This window comes from Staurois parvus, unplaced genomic scaffold (assembly GCF_062004578.1).
Source record: "Staurois parvus isolate SC_StPar_1 unplaced genomic scaffold, SC_StPar_1.0 ptg000151l, whole genome shotgun sequence".
In the NCBI taxonomy this organism is placed as follows: Eukaryota; Metazoa; Chordata; class Amphibia; order Anura; family Ranidae; genus Staurois; species Staurois parvus.
In genome coordinates, this window is record NW_028317947.1 from 1,827,883 (window position 1) to 1,843,452 (window position 15,570).

Below are 15,570 nucleotides of genomic sequence, written 5' to 3' on the forward strand. Positions count from 1 at the left end.
GATTCAACTCTCACAGTAATATTAATGGGATCTTATATTGTTGTCTTATATCTAGCTATGCATTGTGTACACATATATCTAATTACATTCAATTATGCATGACACATAAATTACCACGTGTGATCCCATGATGCCCTCCATTGTCCTAAAAATTTATCCTTTTGACCTTGTGGTGTCAGGCACAATGTTTTTTTTTTTATCTTCCCGACCTTGCAGTAAAATATTTTTCTGACCTCTTGATAGAGATATCTTCCATTCTCATGATCTACAGCTTTGTGGCCCAACTCAAATGCTCACAGATTGGTGTGACACCTTGCGTTTTTCTGACTTTTCTAATTACGTGTCCTTTGACCTTGTAATAATGGTTTCAGGTAAGGGAGTGGGGGTTGGGGAATTATATATGTGACCATGCTTTTTGGTACACCTTAAATATAAGTGTAACATGAAACATGGTCTAAAACATGAATTCAGGTATTTGCATTGTAGCGCCCTCTAGTGTACATAGTTGTTGAGATTAGTTAGAGGCTTGTTAGAAGCCTGAGTTTAGACAGAGGGTTACTTCAGGTCAAGCTGGAGGGCTCTACAGGTCAGTGCCCTGGCACCTTCTCCTGTTCAAGAAGCTTGGAGACACTTCTAGAAGCCAGTAGGCAGACGTGAGGAGAGGCTGATCTGCATATTTATGGGAGCCCGACCAGTCCCAGGCAGGAGGTCTGGCAATGTGGCAGACCAGCCTATAAATATGACAGAGTATGGCCAGCAGGGGAGTCAGGTGGAAGATGGAGTGCTGAGGAGTGCTGCTGTGTAGCCTGGGAGGAGGGCCTGGAGAAGGGGGGGCCCTGCCTCCAGGCTGGAGGCTGGAAGAAGGAGGAAAGCTGAAGGAGGAAGCTACAGCCTGTGGAGCTTGGAGAGGAACCAGCCTAGCAGAAGGTCTAAATGCAGTTTTATCCACAGCTGCAGGGCGAGGACAGTGTGAGTGCCACTACATGCCCAGGGCCTTGAAGGGAGAATGCTGCTGTATGCAAGTTCTTGGCAAGTCTTCAGGGGACAGTTTATAGTTTACCCAGTCCCATGTCTTGGGATCAGATACCGTAGACAGGTAGGCTGGTATTTTGTTTACTAAGGGGACACAGAGCTACTGCAAACTGACACTTTGCTAAAGATTGTCATGGTTCTAGCTGGATTGCAGTCAAATATCTGCCATTTTGTAGTAGTCTAGAGAAGGAAATTGTCCTCATTTGTTATTCTTCAATAAAGTTGAGAATCCCATAACCCCTTTAGATTTCCTAATAAATAATACAAAAAACCAAGCCTATGGACTGTTTATTGTGTCTGGAAAATGCATGTTGCCTGGCTGTGCAGTAAATAAGGGGGACCCAAAGCCAGCGGCTCTCAAGAAGGTAGCACTACAACATATTTTTAACAAACAGTAAATTAGCCTTAAAACAAGCCTTCACTAACCTCTATAGCTATGGGTATTGTAGTGAAACGTATCCTCAAAACTCACAACAGAAGCACTGAAGTAGTTTCTCTCAGTAGTTTGGCTCCCCACACCCAGAATTGACTTGACAGACGCCAAGCATTTGAAATCTCCAGTGTAACACAGAACCGGTATTCTGAGAGGTAGGGACTGGGGGCAGTGACAGCTAAACACTTAAGTGCTACCGATGTGGACTTTGAGTGTGACTTGCTCCACAATGCAGACCTCCTACAGAGGTCAGTGAAGACTTGTTTTGGCTCATCAAATTTTAACTCTTTTCTTTGGGGCAAGCTGGTCCAAACAAACTATCCCCTTCACTAAACACATGCAGTGGCTGTCAGTGCTGTATGAACTGTATGTGACCTAAAGGTTGGGCTGAAGCAAGTCTCAAAAATCATTGTCTTTTCTGATTGATAAAGAGTTGAGCAAACTGTTGGCCCTATATAAAATAATGTATAATAATAATTACAAAGCTTCTTCCGAGATCATGACCTCATCCACCATTTCAGCCAATCAGAGGAAGCCACCCAGAGGAGGGGGGGTGTGGATGAGCCGGGCTTTACAAAAAATAGTCTTTACAACCACTTTAAGCTATAATGTCCTGCAGAGGGCTGTAGGATACGAAGTTGGTTAGGACACGGTGCATTCTTTCCTCATCTATTAGTGTAGGTATTTAATATGCTCTAGATTTTTGGAAAAGAGGTTGGCCTACCCAGATCTTTGATTTCTCTTAAGTTTATATGATCCTCTTGGATATTTTGTCCAAGGCTTGGTGCAAGATATCCCCAAAGTGCCTGAGGACTTCCTTAGGTGCCTATAGGGAGAGAAGAAGCTGAGTGTCAAAAGAGGCTTCAGTTGGGTGGCCCGAATTTTGGTGAGGGAAATCTGCTTTGGATGTGAGAGATGCTGGTGCCATCTTTCTTTTATCAGTACATTGACACATGTTTATATTTTACATTTCTATTGGTGGTCTTACGCTTATTGATATGAACTTTCTATCAATCATTTGTTACAACTAAACTAATAAAAGCACTATTTTCTCTTATTTGCTCCCTTTTTGTTTGTTAAATATATCATTGAAAGTGATTTGTTATATAAGTGCAAAAAATAGCTGTTGATCATTTTACAAATTAAGAGCTTTCCTATATCAAGTACTCATTTCCTGTTATCTCAGTTGGCCCTCCCAGTCAGTCCTTATCTTGGAACCACAGACTCATTGGCTTTTATGTTGGAGATGGAAGAGTCTGAGTAGTTTAGGAAAAGAAAACGAGCTAGGGCTGACAACCCTTAGGCTGGCCATACACTATACAATTTTCTGTCCAATTTCTGCCCAATTTCCTTTAGATTTACCTTCAACTATGTAGTACAAGGGCCTGCCTAATTGGATACAATTGAAAGTGTTGTTTATATTTGACCTCATATTATATGGTTTTTGGTAAATCTAAAGCAAAATTCTGAAGAAAATTGTATAATGTATGGCCAGCCTTAGTCCACAGAAATCGCACTGTGTTGTCAGCCCACAACTGGACTTGGGAGCTGAGGGCATTTCTAGCAGATCAGGTTGTTTTCTGTAATTGCAGGATCTTTAAAGGGCCAAAATATGGGAGAGTGTGCATCTATTGAAGAGACGTAATGCGTGGTTTTTTTTTTGCTCTGACATACAATATAATTGAATTATCCCCTCAGTTTTAGAACATGCTGTGAACTGGCAGGCCCCTCGCAGTCTGGACTTGCAACGTGATATGGCATCACAGAGACGGGATGCAGAACTAGAAGAGGCGAGGAGGGATCTGCAGAACGCTCAGCGCAGAGAAAAACAGCTGAAGGAGGATATCCTGCGTTTGGAGGAAGAGCTGAAACAACTGCAAGAAGCCCGGGAGCAGGTTAGGAGGACCTGTAAAGAGATAACTCTTCATGCCAAATAAGTCTAATATTTTAAAAAAAACTCTCTGGGTTCTTTAGTTCTGGTGCAGGCTATATCCACAATTTAATAAAATATAGGATATTTTTTTTCCTTGGTAAATAGTAGTCAATTCTTTCTTACCAGTTCAAGTTCAGATAGTTCTCCAGATTGCATTGTAATGGAATACACTATGTACCACCAAGATGGCTGTGAGTGGGGCACAGGAGAGATAACTGAACTGTTCTAACCCTAACGATTACCGATAACTCTAACATTTAACCCTAACCCTAATATTTAACCCTAGACCTTAAACCTAATATGTAATCCTAACTCTATTATTTAACCCTAGCCCTTAACCCTAACATTTAACCCTAATATTTAACCCTAGTCCTTAATCCTAACATTTAACCCTAATCCTTAAACCTAATATGTAATCCTAACTCTATTATTTAACCCTAACACTTAACCCTAATATTTAACCCTAGTCCTTAATCCTAACATTTAACCCTTACCCTAATATTTAACCCTAGCCCTTAATCCTAACATTTAACCCTTACCCTAATATTTAACCCTTGGCCCTAAGCCTAACATTTAACCCTAACTCTAATATTTAAACCTAGCCCTTGATCCTAACATTTAACCCTAACCCTAATTTTTAACCCTAGGTCTTAATCCTAACATTTAACCCTAGCCCTTAACCCTAACCCTAGCCCTTAATCCTAACATTTAACCCTAATATTTAACCCTAGGCAATAATCCTAACATTTAACCCTAACCCTAATATTTAATCCTAGGCCTTAATCCTAACATTTAACCCTAGCCCTAATATTTAACCCTAGCCCTTAACCCTAACATTTAACTCTAACGCTAGCCCTTAATCCTAACATTTAACCCTAACCCTAATATTTAACCCTAGGCCTTAATCCTAACATTTAACCCTAACCATCACTGCACTCCTTCAGCCCTACTACCACTGAGGAAGTCACCAGAGTCTTCTCAGAAGCCCGCCTCACTACCTGCCCCCTGGACCCTATCCCCTCTCAACTCCTCCGGTCACCCCCCTCTTCCCTCATCCGCTCCCTTACCCACATCTTCAATCTCTCCCTCTCTACTGGCATCTTCCCCTCCCCCCTAAAACATGCGCACATCACCCCCATACTCAAAAAGCCCTCCCTGGACCCCACTGACCTCAACAACCTCAGACCAATTTCCCTGCTGCCACTCACTTCCAAGCTCCTTGAGCGCTTGGTCTTCGATCGCCTAAGCGCCCACCTAACTGACAGCAACCTCCTTGACCCACTACAGTCCGGCTTCCGTCCCCTACACTCCACCGAAACTGCCCTCCTCAAAATCACCAACGATCTACTAACCGCCAAAGCCAAAGGCGACTACTCTGTCCTCCTCCTCCTAGACCTCTCCGCGGCCTTTGACACAGTCGACCACCCCCTCCTCCTTAATAAACTACTCTCCCTTGGCATCAGAGACAAAGCTCTCTCTTGGTTCTCGTCCTATCTATCCCAACGCTCCTTCAGCGTTTCCTACAACGATGCCACCTCCTCTTCCCTCCCCCTCTCTGTTGGGGTCCCCCAGGGCTCTGTCCTTGGACCCCTTCTCTTCTCCATCTACACCTCCTCCCTTGGCAATCTCATACACTCCCACGGCTTCAATTACCACCTCTATGCTGATGATACTCAAATCTACCTATCCACCCCTCACCTCACCCCCACATTCTCCGCCCGCATCACTCACCTCCTAAACGACATCTCTGACTGGATGTCGCTCCATTTCCTCAAACTCAACCTCTCCAAAACCGAGCTTCTCGTCTTTCCCCCTTCCCGCGCCCCCCCCCCCCATCCTTTCCATCACTACCAACAACACCACCATCAATCCCGCCCAGCAAGCCAAGGTCCTTGGCGTCATTCTGGACTCAAACCTTTCCTTTCAACCTCATGTCAAATCACTCACAAATACATGCAGGCTCCACCTCCGGAACATCGCCAAAATACGCTCCTTCCTTACCCCAGACACCACTAAACTAATCATACACTCCCTGATTATCTCACGCCTGGACTACTGCAACTCCCTCCTCACCGGCCTACCCCAGTGCAGGCTCTCCCCGCTTCAGACCATCCTGAACTCAGCGGCCAGACTCATCCACCTCACCAGCCGCTCCACCTCTGCCACCCCCCTCTGCCTCTCCCTCCACTGGCTCCCCATTGCCCAACGCATTAAATTCAAATTGCTCACCCTGACCTATAAGGCCATCCACAACACTGCCCCTAACTACCTCACCGACCTGATTCCCAGGTACCACCCTACCCGTACCCTTCGCTCTTCACAGGACCTCCTTCTATCTTGCTCCCTGGTCTCCTCCTCCCACGCACGACTGCAAGACTTCTCCAGGTCCTCCCCCATCCTCTGGAACTCACTACCCCAATCCATCAGACTGTCACCTTCCCTCCTCACCTTCAGGCGCTCCCTGAAAACCCACCTCTTCAGGGAAGCCTACCCCACCCTCACCTAACAGCCGCTGCCCTTCCCTCCTCCTACCACTCCATCCCCCACAGCCGTTTCCTCCTGTGCCTCTACCCCCTCCCTCCTAGATTGTAAGCTCGAAAGAGTAGGGCCCTCTTACCCTTGTGTACTGTTTGATGTTACTGTTCTGTTTCATGTATTGTCCCCCCCTCTATTGTACAGCGCTGAGCAAACCCTTTGGCGCTATATAAACTCGATAAATAAAATAAAATAATAAAAATAATAACCATAATATTTAATCCTAGGCCTTAATCCTAACATTTAACCCTAACCCTAATATTTAACCCTAGCCCTTAACCCTAACATTTAATTCTAACGCTAGCCCTTAATCCTAACATTTAACCCTAACCATAATATTTAACCCTAACTTTTAATCCTAACATTTAACCCTAACCCTAATATTTAACCCTAGGCCTTAATCCTAACATTTAACCCTAACCATAATATTTAACCCTAACTCTTAATCCTAACATTTAACCCTAACCTTAATATTTAACCCTAGCCCTTAACCCTAACATTTAACTCTAACCCTAGCCCTTAATCCTAACATTTAACCCTAACCTTAATATTTAACCCTAGCCCTTAACCCTAACATTTAACTCTAACCCTAGCCCTTAATCCTAACATTTAACCCTAACCCTAATATTTAACCCTAGGCCTTAATCCTAACATTTAACCCTAACCATAATATTTAACCCTAGGCCTTAATCCTAACATTTAACCCTAACCATAATATTTAACCCTAACTCTTAATCCTAACATTTAACCCTAACCTTAATATTTAACCCTAGCCCTTAATCCTAACATTTTACCCTAACCCTAATATTTAACCCTAGCCCTTAACCATATCCCTAATATTTAACCCTAACTCTAGTCATTAACCCTAACTTTTAACCCTGGCCCTTAACCCTAACCCAACAATGCGACTTTGGACACATAAAGGTTCCTGCACTACTTTGAGGGGACTTTGATGCAACTATGATGCTACTTGAGTGCCAGAGAGTGTAAAGTCGCATCAAAGTCACACTACATGAACAAAAAAATCATACTTTCCAAGTAGCCAAAAAAAAAATGCAAAATGCATCAAAAATGCAACGCTTGTGTTTTTGGTGCAGGTCTATTGAAGACCATTACTTGCAAAGTACAATCTGCTGCGGGGAAAAAAGTCCCTAACCCTTTCCCAAAAATGCTCCGGTTCAAAACCCACAGATGTGAACTACATGCATGGGAAACCATGTTAAATGGACTATAGTGTGTTTTTACAAAACGCAATAAAAAAGGCATAGGTGTCAATCAAGGGTAATTATGAAAAGATTCTCCAGTGTCTACAAGGCAGGTCTGTCTGCAAGTCAAGGATGAAGAGCTTAGTTTACACACAGAAGCTGGCTGCTCCAAATGGCTATGTAGGACTAATATAATGAAGGATAGAGATGATATGTTTAAGACATTTGTAATATTTACAATTTTAATTTAGTGTTATCATTTATTCATTTCATTTACTGTGCCAGTATCATACTTGTATGATGTACAGACTATCAGTATTAAGTTTTGTGTACAAGATTCATATGTACGTTGCATCTTAATTTTATGTTTGCCATTACTTGTATACATTTTTTTGCATGCAATTACCATGTGTCTGCTGTCACTTCATTACATTTAATTTGTTTCTTTGAATTTTAGTGTATATTTATAATACCACTACATGTACATGGTGTAATTTAATAATTTTTGGACTATGTGGGAAAATCCTGCTTTTGTGTTCATTTTATATTCCCATTGCATGCTACTATATCATTCATTGTTGATCTAAGAAAATGTTACATGTTTGTTCTGTGTTTAATACTGCATGTTAAATGTCTACATTAAAGCTACATGTTTGTTTTGTGTGCTGCATGTTAAATGTGTCCCTTAAAAATTGCAGATGTGCCATATTAGTGGTTGAACCAATAAATATTCTTCTGAAATATTCTTTATTGCATACAGGTGATGGTTAGGGACAAGGTTTAGCTGCTACCATGCATTTGGGGCACATCCAATGGGTTTGAAATGTGTGGAACTAGCAAATATTTTAACTTTGTATCCCTACTGCTTAGCTTTTGAATTTAGATAAATGACCTTAAAAGGGCCAATAAGAGGGCTTTTGGATAAGCCAGACCCTAACTATAAAAGGTAAAGGTTACAGCAGCCATATTGATAATGTGCTGTTGACAAACTGCATAGGGATAGATTAGTTTAGGGCTTGTAGACACTGGCAAGTCTCTTAAAGAGAAGTCACACTGAATGCTACGTACAGTAGATAGCAAATTGCTATGTATATTTTAGAATTGGGGGGGGGGTTACCTTTTTGGTCCTTAGTTATATCTCAAAGCTGCTGATGTCCTGCAGCCTATGTACAGTTTATCCCTGTCCACATGCACTGCAGTGATAACAGGCTTCATGTGTTTTTTAACTGTTGCTGGCTGCAATTGTTTTGTTTGAAAGGCCTTTTTTAAGGTGGCAACAGTGAAATGTGCCTGGACAATGAGCAGCAGAAATTTCATTTGGGAGAGTATGTAACAGGGTGTTGTATTGGCAGACAATTGCGGGTGATAGGGAAGCCCACTGTCACCCCATAATATAAAGTGCCCAAACAACGACCTCCAGCTGTGATTTTCATGAAAGATAGCAATTAGAATAAAACTAGCCTCTCCAAGTGATTTTATCATGTTAAACCTTATGAGATTTTAGTGGCTGTGTTTACAACTACTTCCCTGCAAAAATAGGTGGATCCTCTTGCTCCTGTTGAACAGCTCCTTGCTCAGGAGGTCATTACCCCAGAGTGCTTTCAGGGTTTCTATTCAAAATTCCATAGCAAATGGAAGCATTTGGCCCATTCTGGATCTGAAAACCGGTCAAATAGTTCTTTCAAGTTCAAAAGTTTTGTATGGAATAGGCCAGGTCAGTCATTACCTCCCTCCTTTTGGGGATCTTCTGGCCTCCATAGACATCAGGGTTGCCTACTTCCACATTCACATTTTTTTCCTCTCACATATGTCATCTACATTTTGCTGTGGGGCCTCAGCACTTCCAATTTGTTGCCCTTCCACTTGTTTGTCCACAGCCCCCCTGATCTTCACGAAGGTGCTTCTCCTGGTCCTAGCTGCACTGTTCTCATAGCATACTTATTATGTGATACCTGATCTAATTTCTGTTCAAATGGGAGACATTACATAGGGAAGTCCTATATTGTACTGTACTATATTCTGAGAAACAGATTTTACTGGTAAGTCAAAAATTCAATTTTTTTTTGCGTATTGAAATGATTCTCCCACAAAAATCCAATTGGGTCCCCCTTTTATCATCCTTCCCAGAAATCTTTTTGCGCATTTTGCATTGCTTTCCCTGCTTGTGTTTGCTTGCCTTAGGCAGGGGCGCCTTACATGAAAAGAAATTGTATATAAAATACATAAAAAAAATAAAAGGGAGCTCTATTTTCTTTGCTTACCCCAGTGTGTTATGCCATGGAAACGACAACCAGGGATCACATCCCTTCTGCAAGCAGAGCACACCTCTAAGCTGTGGATTTTTAAAATATTTAAATTACCACCCCTACCCATGTTTGCTTGACCTTGGCAGATATGGTTTTACAAGGAAAATAAATAAATACATGTTAATAGTGAAAGTAAAAAAAAAGTGATGATGGATGGGAATATGTTCTTGTGGGACCATCCAGGCCATGAACTTTTTACAGTATATGGACTATTATTGGGAAGTTACAGTGAATGGTTCTTGTGAGTGAATCCATTTTTTTAGGCAACACAGTGTGCACTCTAAAGGGAGCATAGGTGGGATTGTGTTACTTATCCCTGTATCATGAGAGTTACCATTTTAGTTGTCCCCTCAAAAGAGGTAAAAGTGATGTAGGCATCCTAGATGAAGAGCCACCAGCAGAGTAAAAAAAAAGCAGCTCCCTAAACCTTCTACCTCTTAGGCATGCCTGTTAATTTTTATTTTTTTTACATTGGACAGTCCTGATTTGGAAAAGTGCATATTCCAGAACAAATTTTTAATGCTGCCTGCCTTTTCCCCTAGTCATAGGATTTCCCCCCACCCCTCCATTCGGTGCCTGTCCTTCTCCCTGCATTGGTAAAGGGCGGGCAGGTTTTTCCCTTCAGCTATGCCACCGGTGCCCTCAATATAATGAAATATATAATTATATTAAAAAACACAACTGACAGCTGAGTGCCTGAGAAGTGAAAGATTATGTTGGTGAAGCAGAGTGATTGCTGGCATGCCTCTGATATGTGCAACTAAACCACCACATCAATACCAGAAAATACACAAAAAAAGTAAACACATATTAAAATAAAAATAAAACTTAATTAAAAACAAAGCAAAAATAAATTGTGGTTGTTAACCTTTTACTCTGGGGCAACCAAGGCCAGGAAATGTTCACTAAATTATATGGAATGGGTTGCAGCGCAAAAAAACTTGGACAGAGTCCAGACTTGGGGATGGTTATAGTGTGGCTTTTTTTTTTCTTGCAAGGGCAGCTGATTCATGGAAAGCCACTGTAAATATGTGTGGCTATTGTCTTTCAAATAATTCACTAAATTTCTACTTCAAGATAAGTTTGCTTGGACCTGAAGAAGGGGACATTCCCCGAAAGCTTGTCCTCAAAATTGTATGTTAGTGCAATTAAAAAAAGTATCACGGACAGTACTCAGGTGTTTCTGTCGCAAATGTACTAATACGACTACAATCACCTCATACCTCAAGATAAAAAAATTGTCTTGTTTCTCCCTCTTATGTTGTGGCCTATCCAGCCACTGTACAATATTTGTGGCTATTATCTCTCGATTGATAAACTCTAGAGTTTATTTCAAGATAAAACCTGCCTTGCCTCCTTCTATTTGCTGCCTGTTTAAGTGCTCACGTTATGACCTCCTGAAGGTAGCCAATTTCTTCACATTCTTGAAGTCTATATATTGAATATTTAGGGAATAATGGGGGATACAGGAGTAGGAGGTGGTTCAGGGAATGAAGGTTGTGATTTTGATTTTGATATGACATTTTAATTAGACATTGCAGTGTTGCACCATAAAAAAGAAGCTCCCAAACAATACTATTAAACTGTTTTGCCACTGGACGATTTGAATGAATTTAAGATCATTGACTTACATTTTTTCAATATCAAACTTTCCTTTCTTCTACTTCCATTGTTTCAGTCAGTCCTATTAGGTGTCACAGCCGAAACTACCCAAAATAGCCTTTTTTATTTCATATTGCAATGAATTAGTGTGGGGGCAGCTTATGAAATCCCCAGAAGCAAGCACCACTCTAAGCTTCACTCTTCCTTTCCAAGCAGAGGCAAGACAGGTGCCGGCCCGAGAAGCCCACCTTTGAGTAATGCAACATAATAGCCAGCCAAAGGAAGCCACACACGATGAATGTTACTCTGCAAAAAATACATTTTTATTCCACCAAATCTGGTTTCTGAGAATCCCCACTTTTAGCCAATACCCCTCTTTAACAAATTGTGCCTGGACGTGCCCTGCACCCCATATCTTTTTTGACAGCAGCCTGCCTAGTAGCTTAAAAAGTTTAGTATCAAGTTTAGTATCAAGAATGACCACCATAGATGTTACTGGAATTTGCCGCTCAGTTCAGGTTTTAAGATTTCAAACAGGATGTGAGCATGAATTGAACAGAGGAAGTTTTGCCTATCTGTAATGGGGATCTACTGTATTAAAATTGGAGAAAATTATTTGTACTACCTTTGCAGCCAGAGTCCAGTTATCTTTTTGCTGCTGTTGATGACCACATCTGAATAGTTGGTATGGGTACCAAGTTTTTTTTTACCTTTTCTTTATTCAGCCTCCAGAGGGCAAAATCCTATGAAACCCATGTGCCATGCTTTTTTATACTGCATTGTGGAATGCTTATGTATCTTTTCATTATATTAAAATCTTAAGCCCTCTCGCAAAAATGTAGTTTGCTGACATGTTCATGTGTTACTGTGGCTCTAGGAACTGGCGAATCGACAGACCCAGAGGGAGATGGCATGGCTGAAGGAAGTGGGAGATGACCAGTAAGTGCTCTGCTGTGCTCTTGACTTTATCATATTAATATTATTAATTAAGATCATAATACTGAAATTGTTTCTCGATGGGTATGTGCTAATCTATGTAAAAGTATGTACCCCCATGGAAATGTTGTTTTTCAGCATACTAGAACAGGCAAACATTAGATCTTTATTCAAACAATGTGGCTTAACTAGAAGCTTCAGGGCCCCAGTGCAAAAAAACATGAAGGGCTCCCCCTGATCCCCAGCCAGAGCCCTTCTCTCCAAGCTCAGTGACAGAACGCTAGGACCCAGTCACAAGTGCGACCTTTGTGACCCTGGAAGTTCCACCACTGGTGTCAGTATTTTTTAATTTTTGTTAATGCACTGAATGAATGCACAGGAATAGCACTGTACAGACCTTCCCCTTCATTCACAAGCTGAAACATAGCAAACACAGTTTACTATGTTTCAATTATGAATGGACAGAGTTAGTGATCGGTACTGATCATACAGAAAATGCTGGATAGGAGGATCAACAGGGGTAACATATAGTGGAACTGATCTTTCCATGTTCCTGCTGCTGCTGAATGCTGGTTTCTCCTCCTCTCCTTTCTGCTGACATTCAGGAGCTGCAGAAGGAACATGGAAAGATTAGTTACTCTATATGCTGCCCCCACATGTCAGGGATCCGGGTATGACCAGAGATGTGTGAACTGACACAGGGAAATGCAGGCTTCAAATATGGTGTAAAACATTATAATTTATTAAAGGCTATACAGTACATCCAAACACGCAGTGCAAAACCAAACCGCCAACAGATCACAATATATGCGGTAACACAAGCGTAGTCAGGCAGGCCGGTTCGGTAACTATCGGGCAGACAAGGTACAAAGGAGCAGGCAGGAGAGTAGTCAGGAATACCCGGGGATAGCAGGCAGAGTTCTAGCAGAGTCAGATCAGGCAGGAAGCGAACAGGATGCAGGTACAGGGGCTCATGGGAAAAGACACCAAGGCACTGACTGCAGGCCTGGCCACTGCTTAAATACACCTCCTGCAATCAGCCTCAGGTGATGGCTTGATTGCAGGAGTGAGATTCTGGCTGCTGAAAGCACCCGCTGGCCAGCCCTGGTACTGCAGCCACAAGGCAGGTGAGCCCCAGCACCAGCTGTGGTGAGTCCATTCCTGACACCACCACTCCTCCTATTCAGGCATACAGAGGGGCCGCACGGGCCCTCTGCAGCATGCGGATGGGTCACAATTTCGACCCCTGTAGGTACGCCCCTGTCTGCAGTTAAAGGTGATAAACTTGAACTAATGACACATAAAATGGACATGATGAGGTTGATTTACTAAAAGCAAAAATGTTGTTCACTTTGCAAAGAGATAGTTAATGAGGTAAAGCTCTGCTGACCTCCATCATCCAGTCACGGGCAAGCAAAAAAATGCACTTTTGTTTTATTTTCCTTACATGTGATTGGGTATTCTTTTCAAAGTAAATTTTCACCAATTCACTAAGGTAAAGGAAAATTCCCTTACAAATTGGAACTTCCCTTGTACCATGAACAGCCTATTTGCCTTTAGTAAATCAACCCTGGTGCATTTATTCTCATAATTTAAATTAATTAAAATGCTGTTCTGTCACAAGAAAACATTTAACTCTTTTGCAGCCATTTTTGCATACATATTTAAAAAATCATTTTAGGCCTTTTAGATTACGTGATATTAGCACAACGGTTTATGAAATGCTAAATTTCAGTACATATATACTAAAGTTGATTTGAGTTGCATATATACACAATATATTAATCAATTTTGGTAAACTAGAAAAGATGATATTGCGCCTACTAAATAGATACCCAACATGTCAAACCTTGAAATTGTGTGTGCCCGTGACAAACTTCGGCACCCTAAATTTTCCATAGATGGCACTACAGGTGGTATATTTAGAGGTAACCATGAATAATGGGTCCATAATTATTATTCTCACTCCAGTGTGTGCAGTGATAAGTTTCACAATCAACGTTTATGTTCACACATGCATGTATGTGGGGGTGTCAGAGGCTCAGAAAAATGGTGAGGGGTTAACTTTAATTTTTTTAACCATTTTTTACTATATTTTTATTCAACATATAGGTGACAAAAAGTCCCCTGTGTTATGCATTTTTTAGTGACAGGTTGTCTTTAATAAGACATGAGGGGTCTGAAAGACCCCTGATGTCTAACCTGTCCGCCAATGAAGCTAATGGAGTGCAGATCGCACTATGGCTGGGGAATGTGACACCAGGTCCTGGAAGTGATGTTTTACATATCACGTATGGGTCATTAACATTCACTGATCTCCCTCCCCTCTACCTGGCAGCACCCGCCAAGTTGGTTGGGTCCACCAACTAAATTTACCACCACTTAAAATCCATGAATTTAGAATAGTTTGTTCCAAGTTAGGTGCCAGTGATCCGAATTCTCTGTCTCATATCAAAGTGTAGTTAAGGAAAATGTGAAGCCATCTGTCCAAAGATGAACTGGAAATGGACCTTTCAACATAATATTAATCCAAAGCACACTAGCAAACCTACTAACAAGCACAGAAATAAAAAATGGATGAACTGGCCTAGACAAAGTTCTGATTTGAACCCCATTGAAATGTCGTGAAATGTTCAGTTCATCCAAGAAAACCTATTTACATCTTGAAACTGTAGGGGTTTTGCAAAATGCAGTCACAATTTTCACAATGTCAGAGACTGGTGGGTAAATATGCAAAACCCTAAAAGAAGTACTTTCTGCCTAAGGGGGGCAATACCAGATTCTAAAGGCAAGGATGTATTACCTTGTATTTTAATGCAAGTATATAAATTCATTTGTAGGCACTGTTTGAATGAAGAATGCTCAAATATGTTGAACAAATCAACAATTTCCATTGGCAATGCTTACATTTAAATCCTTTGAGCTCTTGTTTAAAATTTTCACTTAGGTTTAAGCAATATAAGCAATATTGATTTAGATTATAAACAGAAAACCTTTTTTAATCCAAATCTGTATTTCAAATGCCGTATCCATCATATCAATGATACCAATACTATATCATTTGGGAGGGGATTTTAACGACTGATTGGATCAGTTGCCCTAAAATAATTCATATATTTTAAGATAACAATAGATCTCTGAGGTCATTTAGACATGAACAGGGCCGGATCTAGCCTGTCCTATGTAGAGGTGCAGGCAAAAATGTCGGGGGGGGGGGGCACAGGATGGGAGGTCAGCAGGGCAGAATACAGGGGTCACTGCTGGCAGGATGGAGGACAGGGGTCACTGCTGGCAAGGTAGAAGACAGGGGTCACTGCTGGCAGGGCAGAGGATGGGGCACAGCTCCTTCCCTCACCCCTGCACTGCACACAACCTGGGCACAGGCAGTAGAGCTCCTCCTCCCCACACAATGCATAACTGAGATCAGTATAGTGTCAGTCAAGGACAGAATAATGTCAAACTAGGGCAGTAAAGTACCAGAATAGGGTGGTATTGTGTCCATTTAGGGCAGCATAGTGGCAGGTTAGGGCAATATAGTGGCAGGTTAAGGCAGTGTAGTGGCACGTTAGGGCAGTATATTGGCAGGTT

The 15,570-nt window shown here is 41.6% G+C and overlaps 1 protein-coding gene across 1 annotated transcript in view; it reads left to right on the forward strand.

Annotated features, from left to right (window-relative positions):
- Positions 1-15,570, forward strand: part of TBKBP1 (TBK1 binding protein 1) — a 163,263-nt gene that overhangs the window by 79,409 nt on the left and 68,284 nt on the right. The window contains exons 5-6 of the mRNA XM_089674317.1: positions 3,164-3,360; positions 11,924-11,985. Of these exons, the coding sequence (XP_089530443.1) occupies positions 3,164-3,360; positions 11,924-11,985 (259 nt within the window). The remainder of the gene's footprint in view (positions 1-3,163; positions 3,361-11,923; positions 11,986-15,570) is intronic.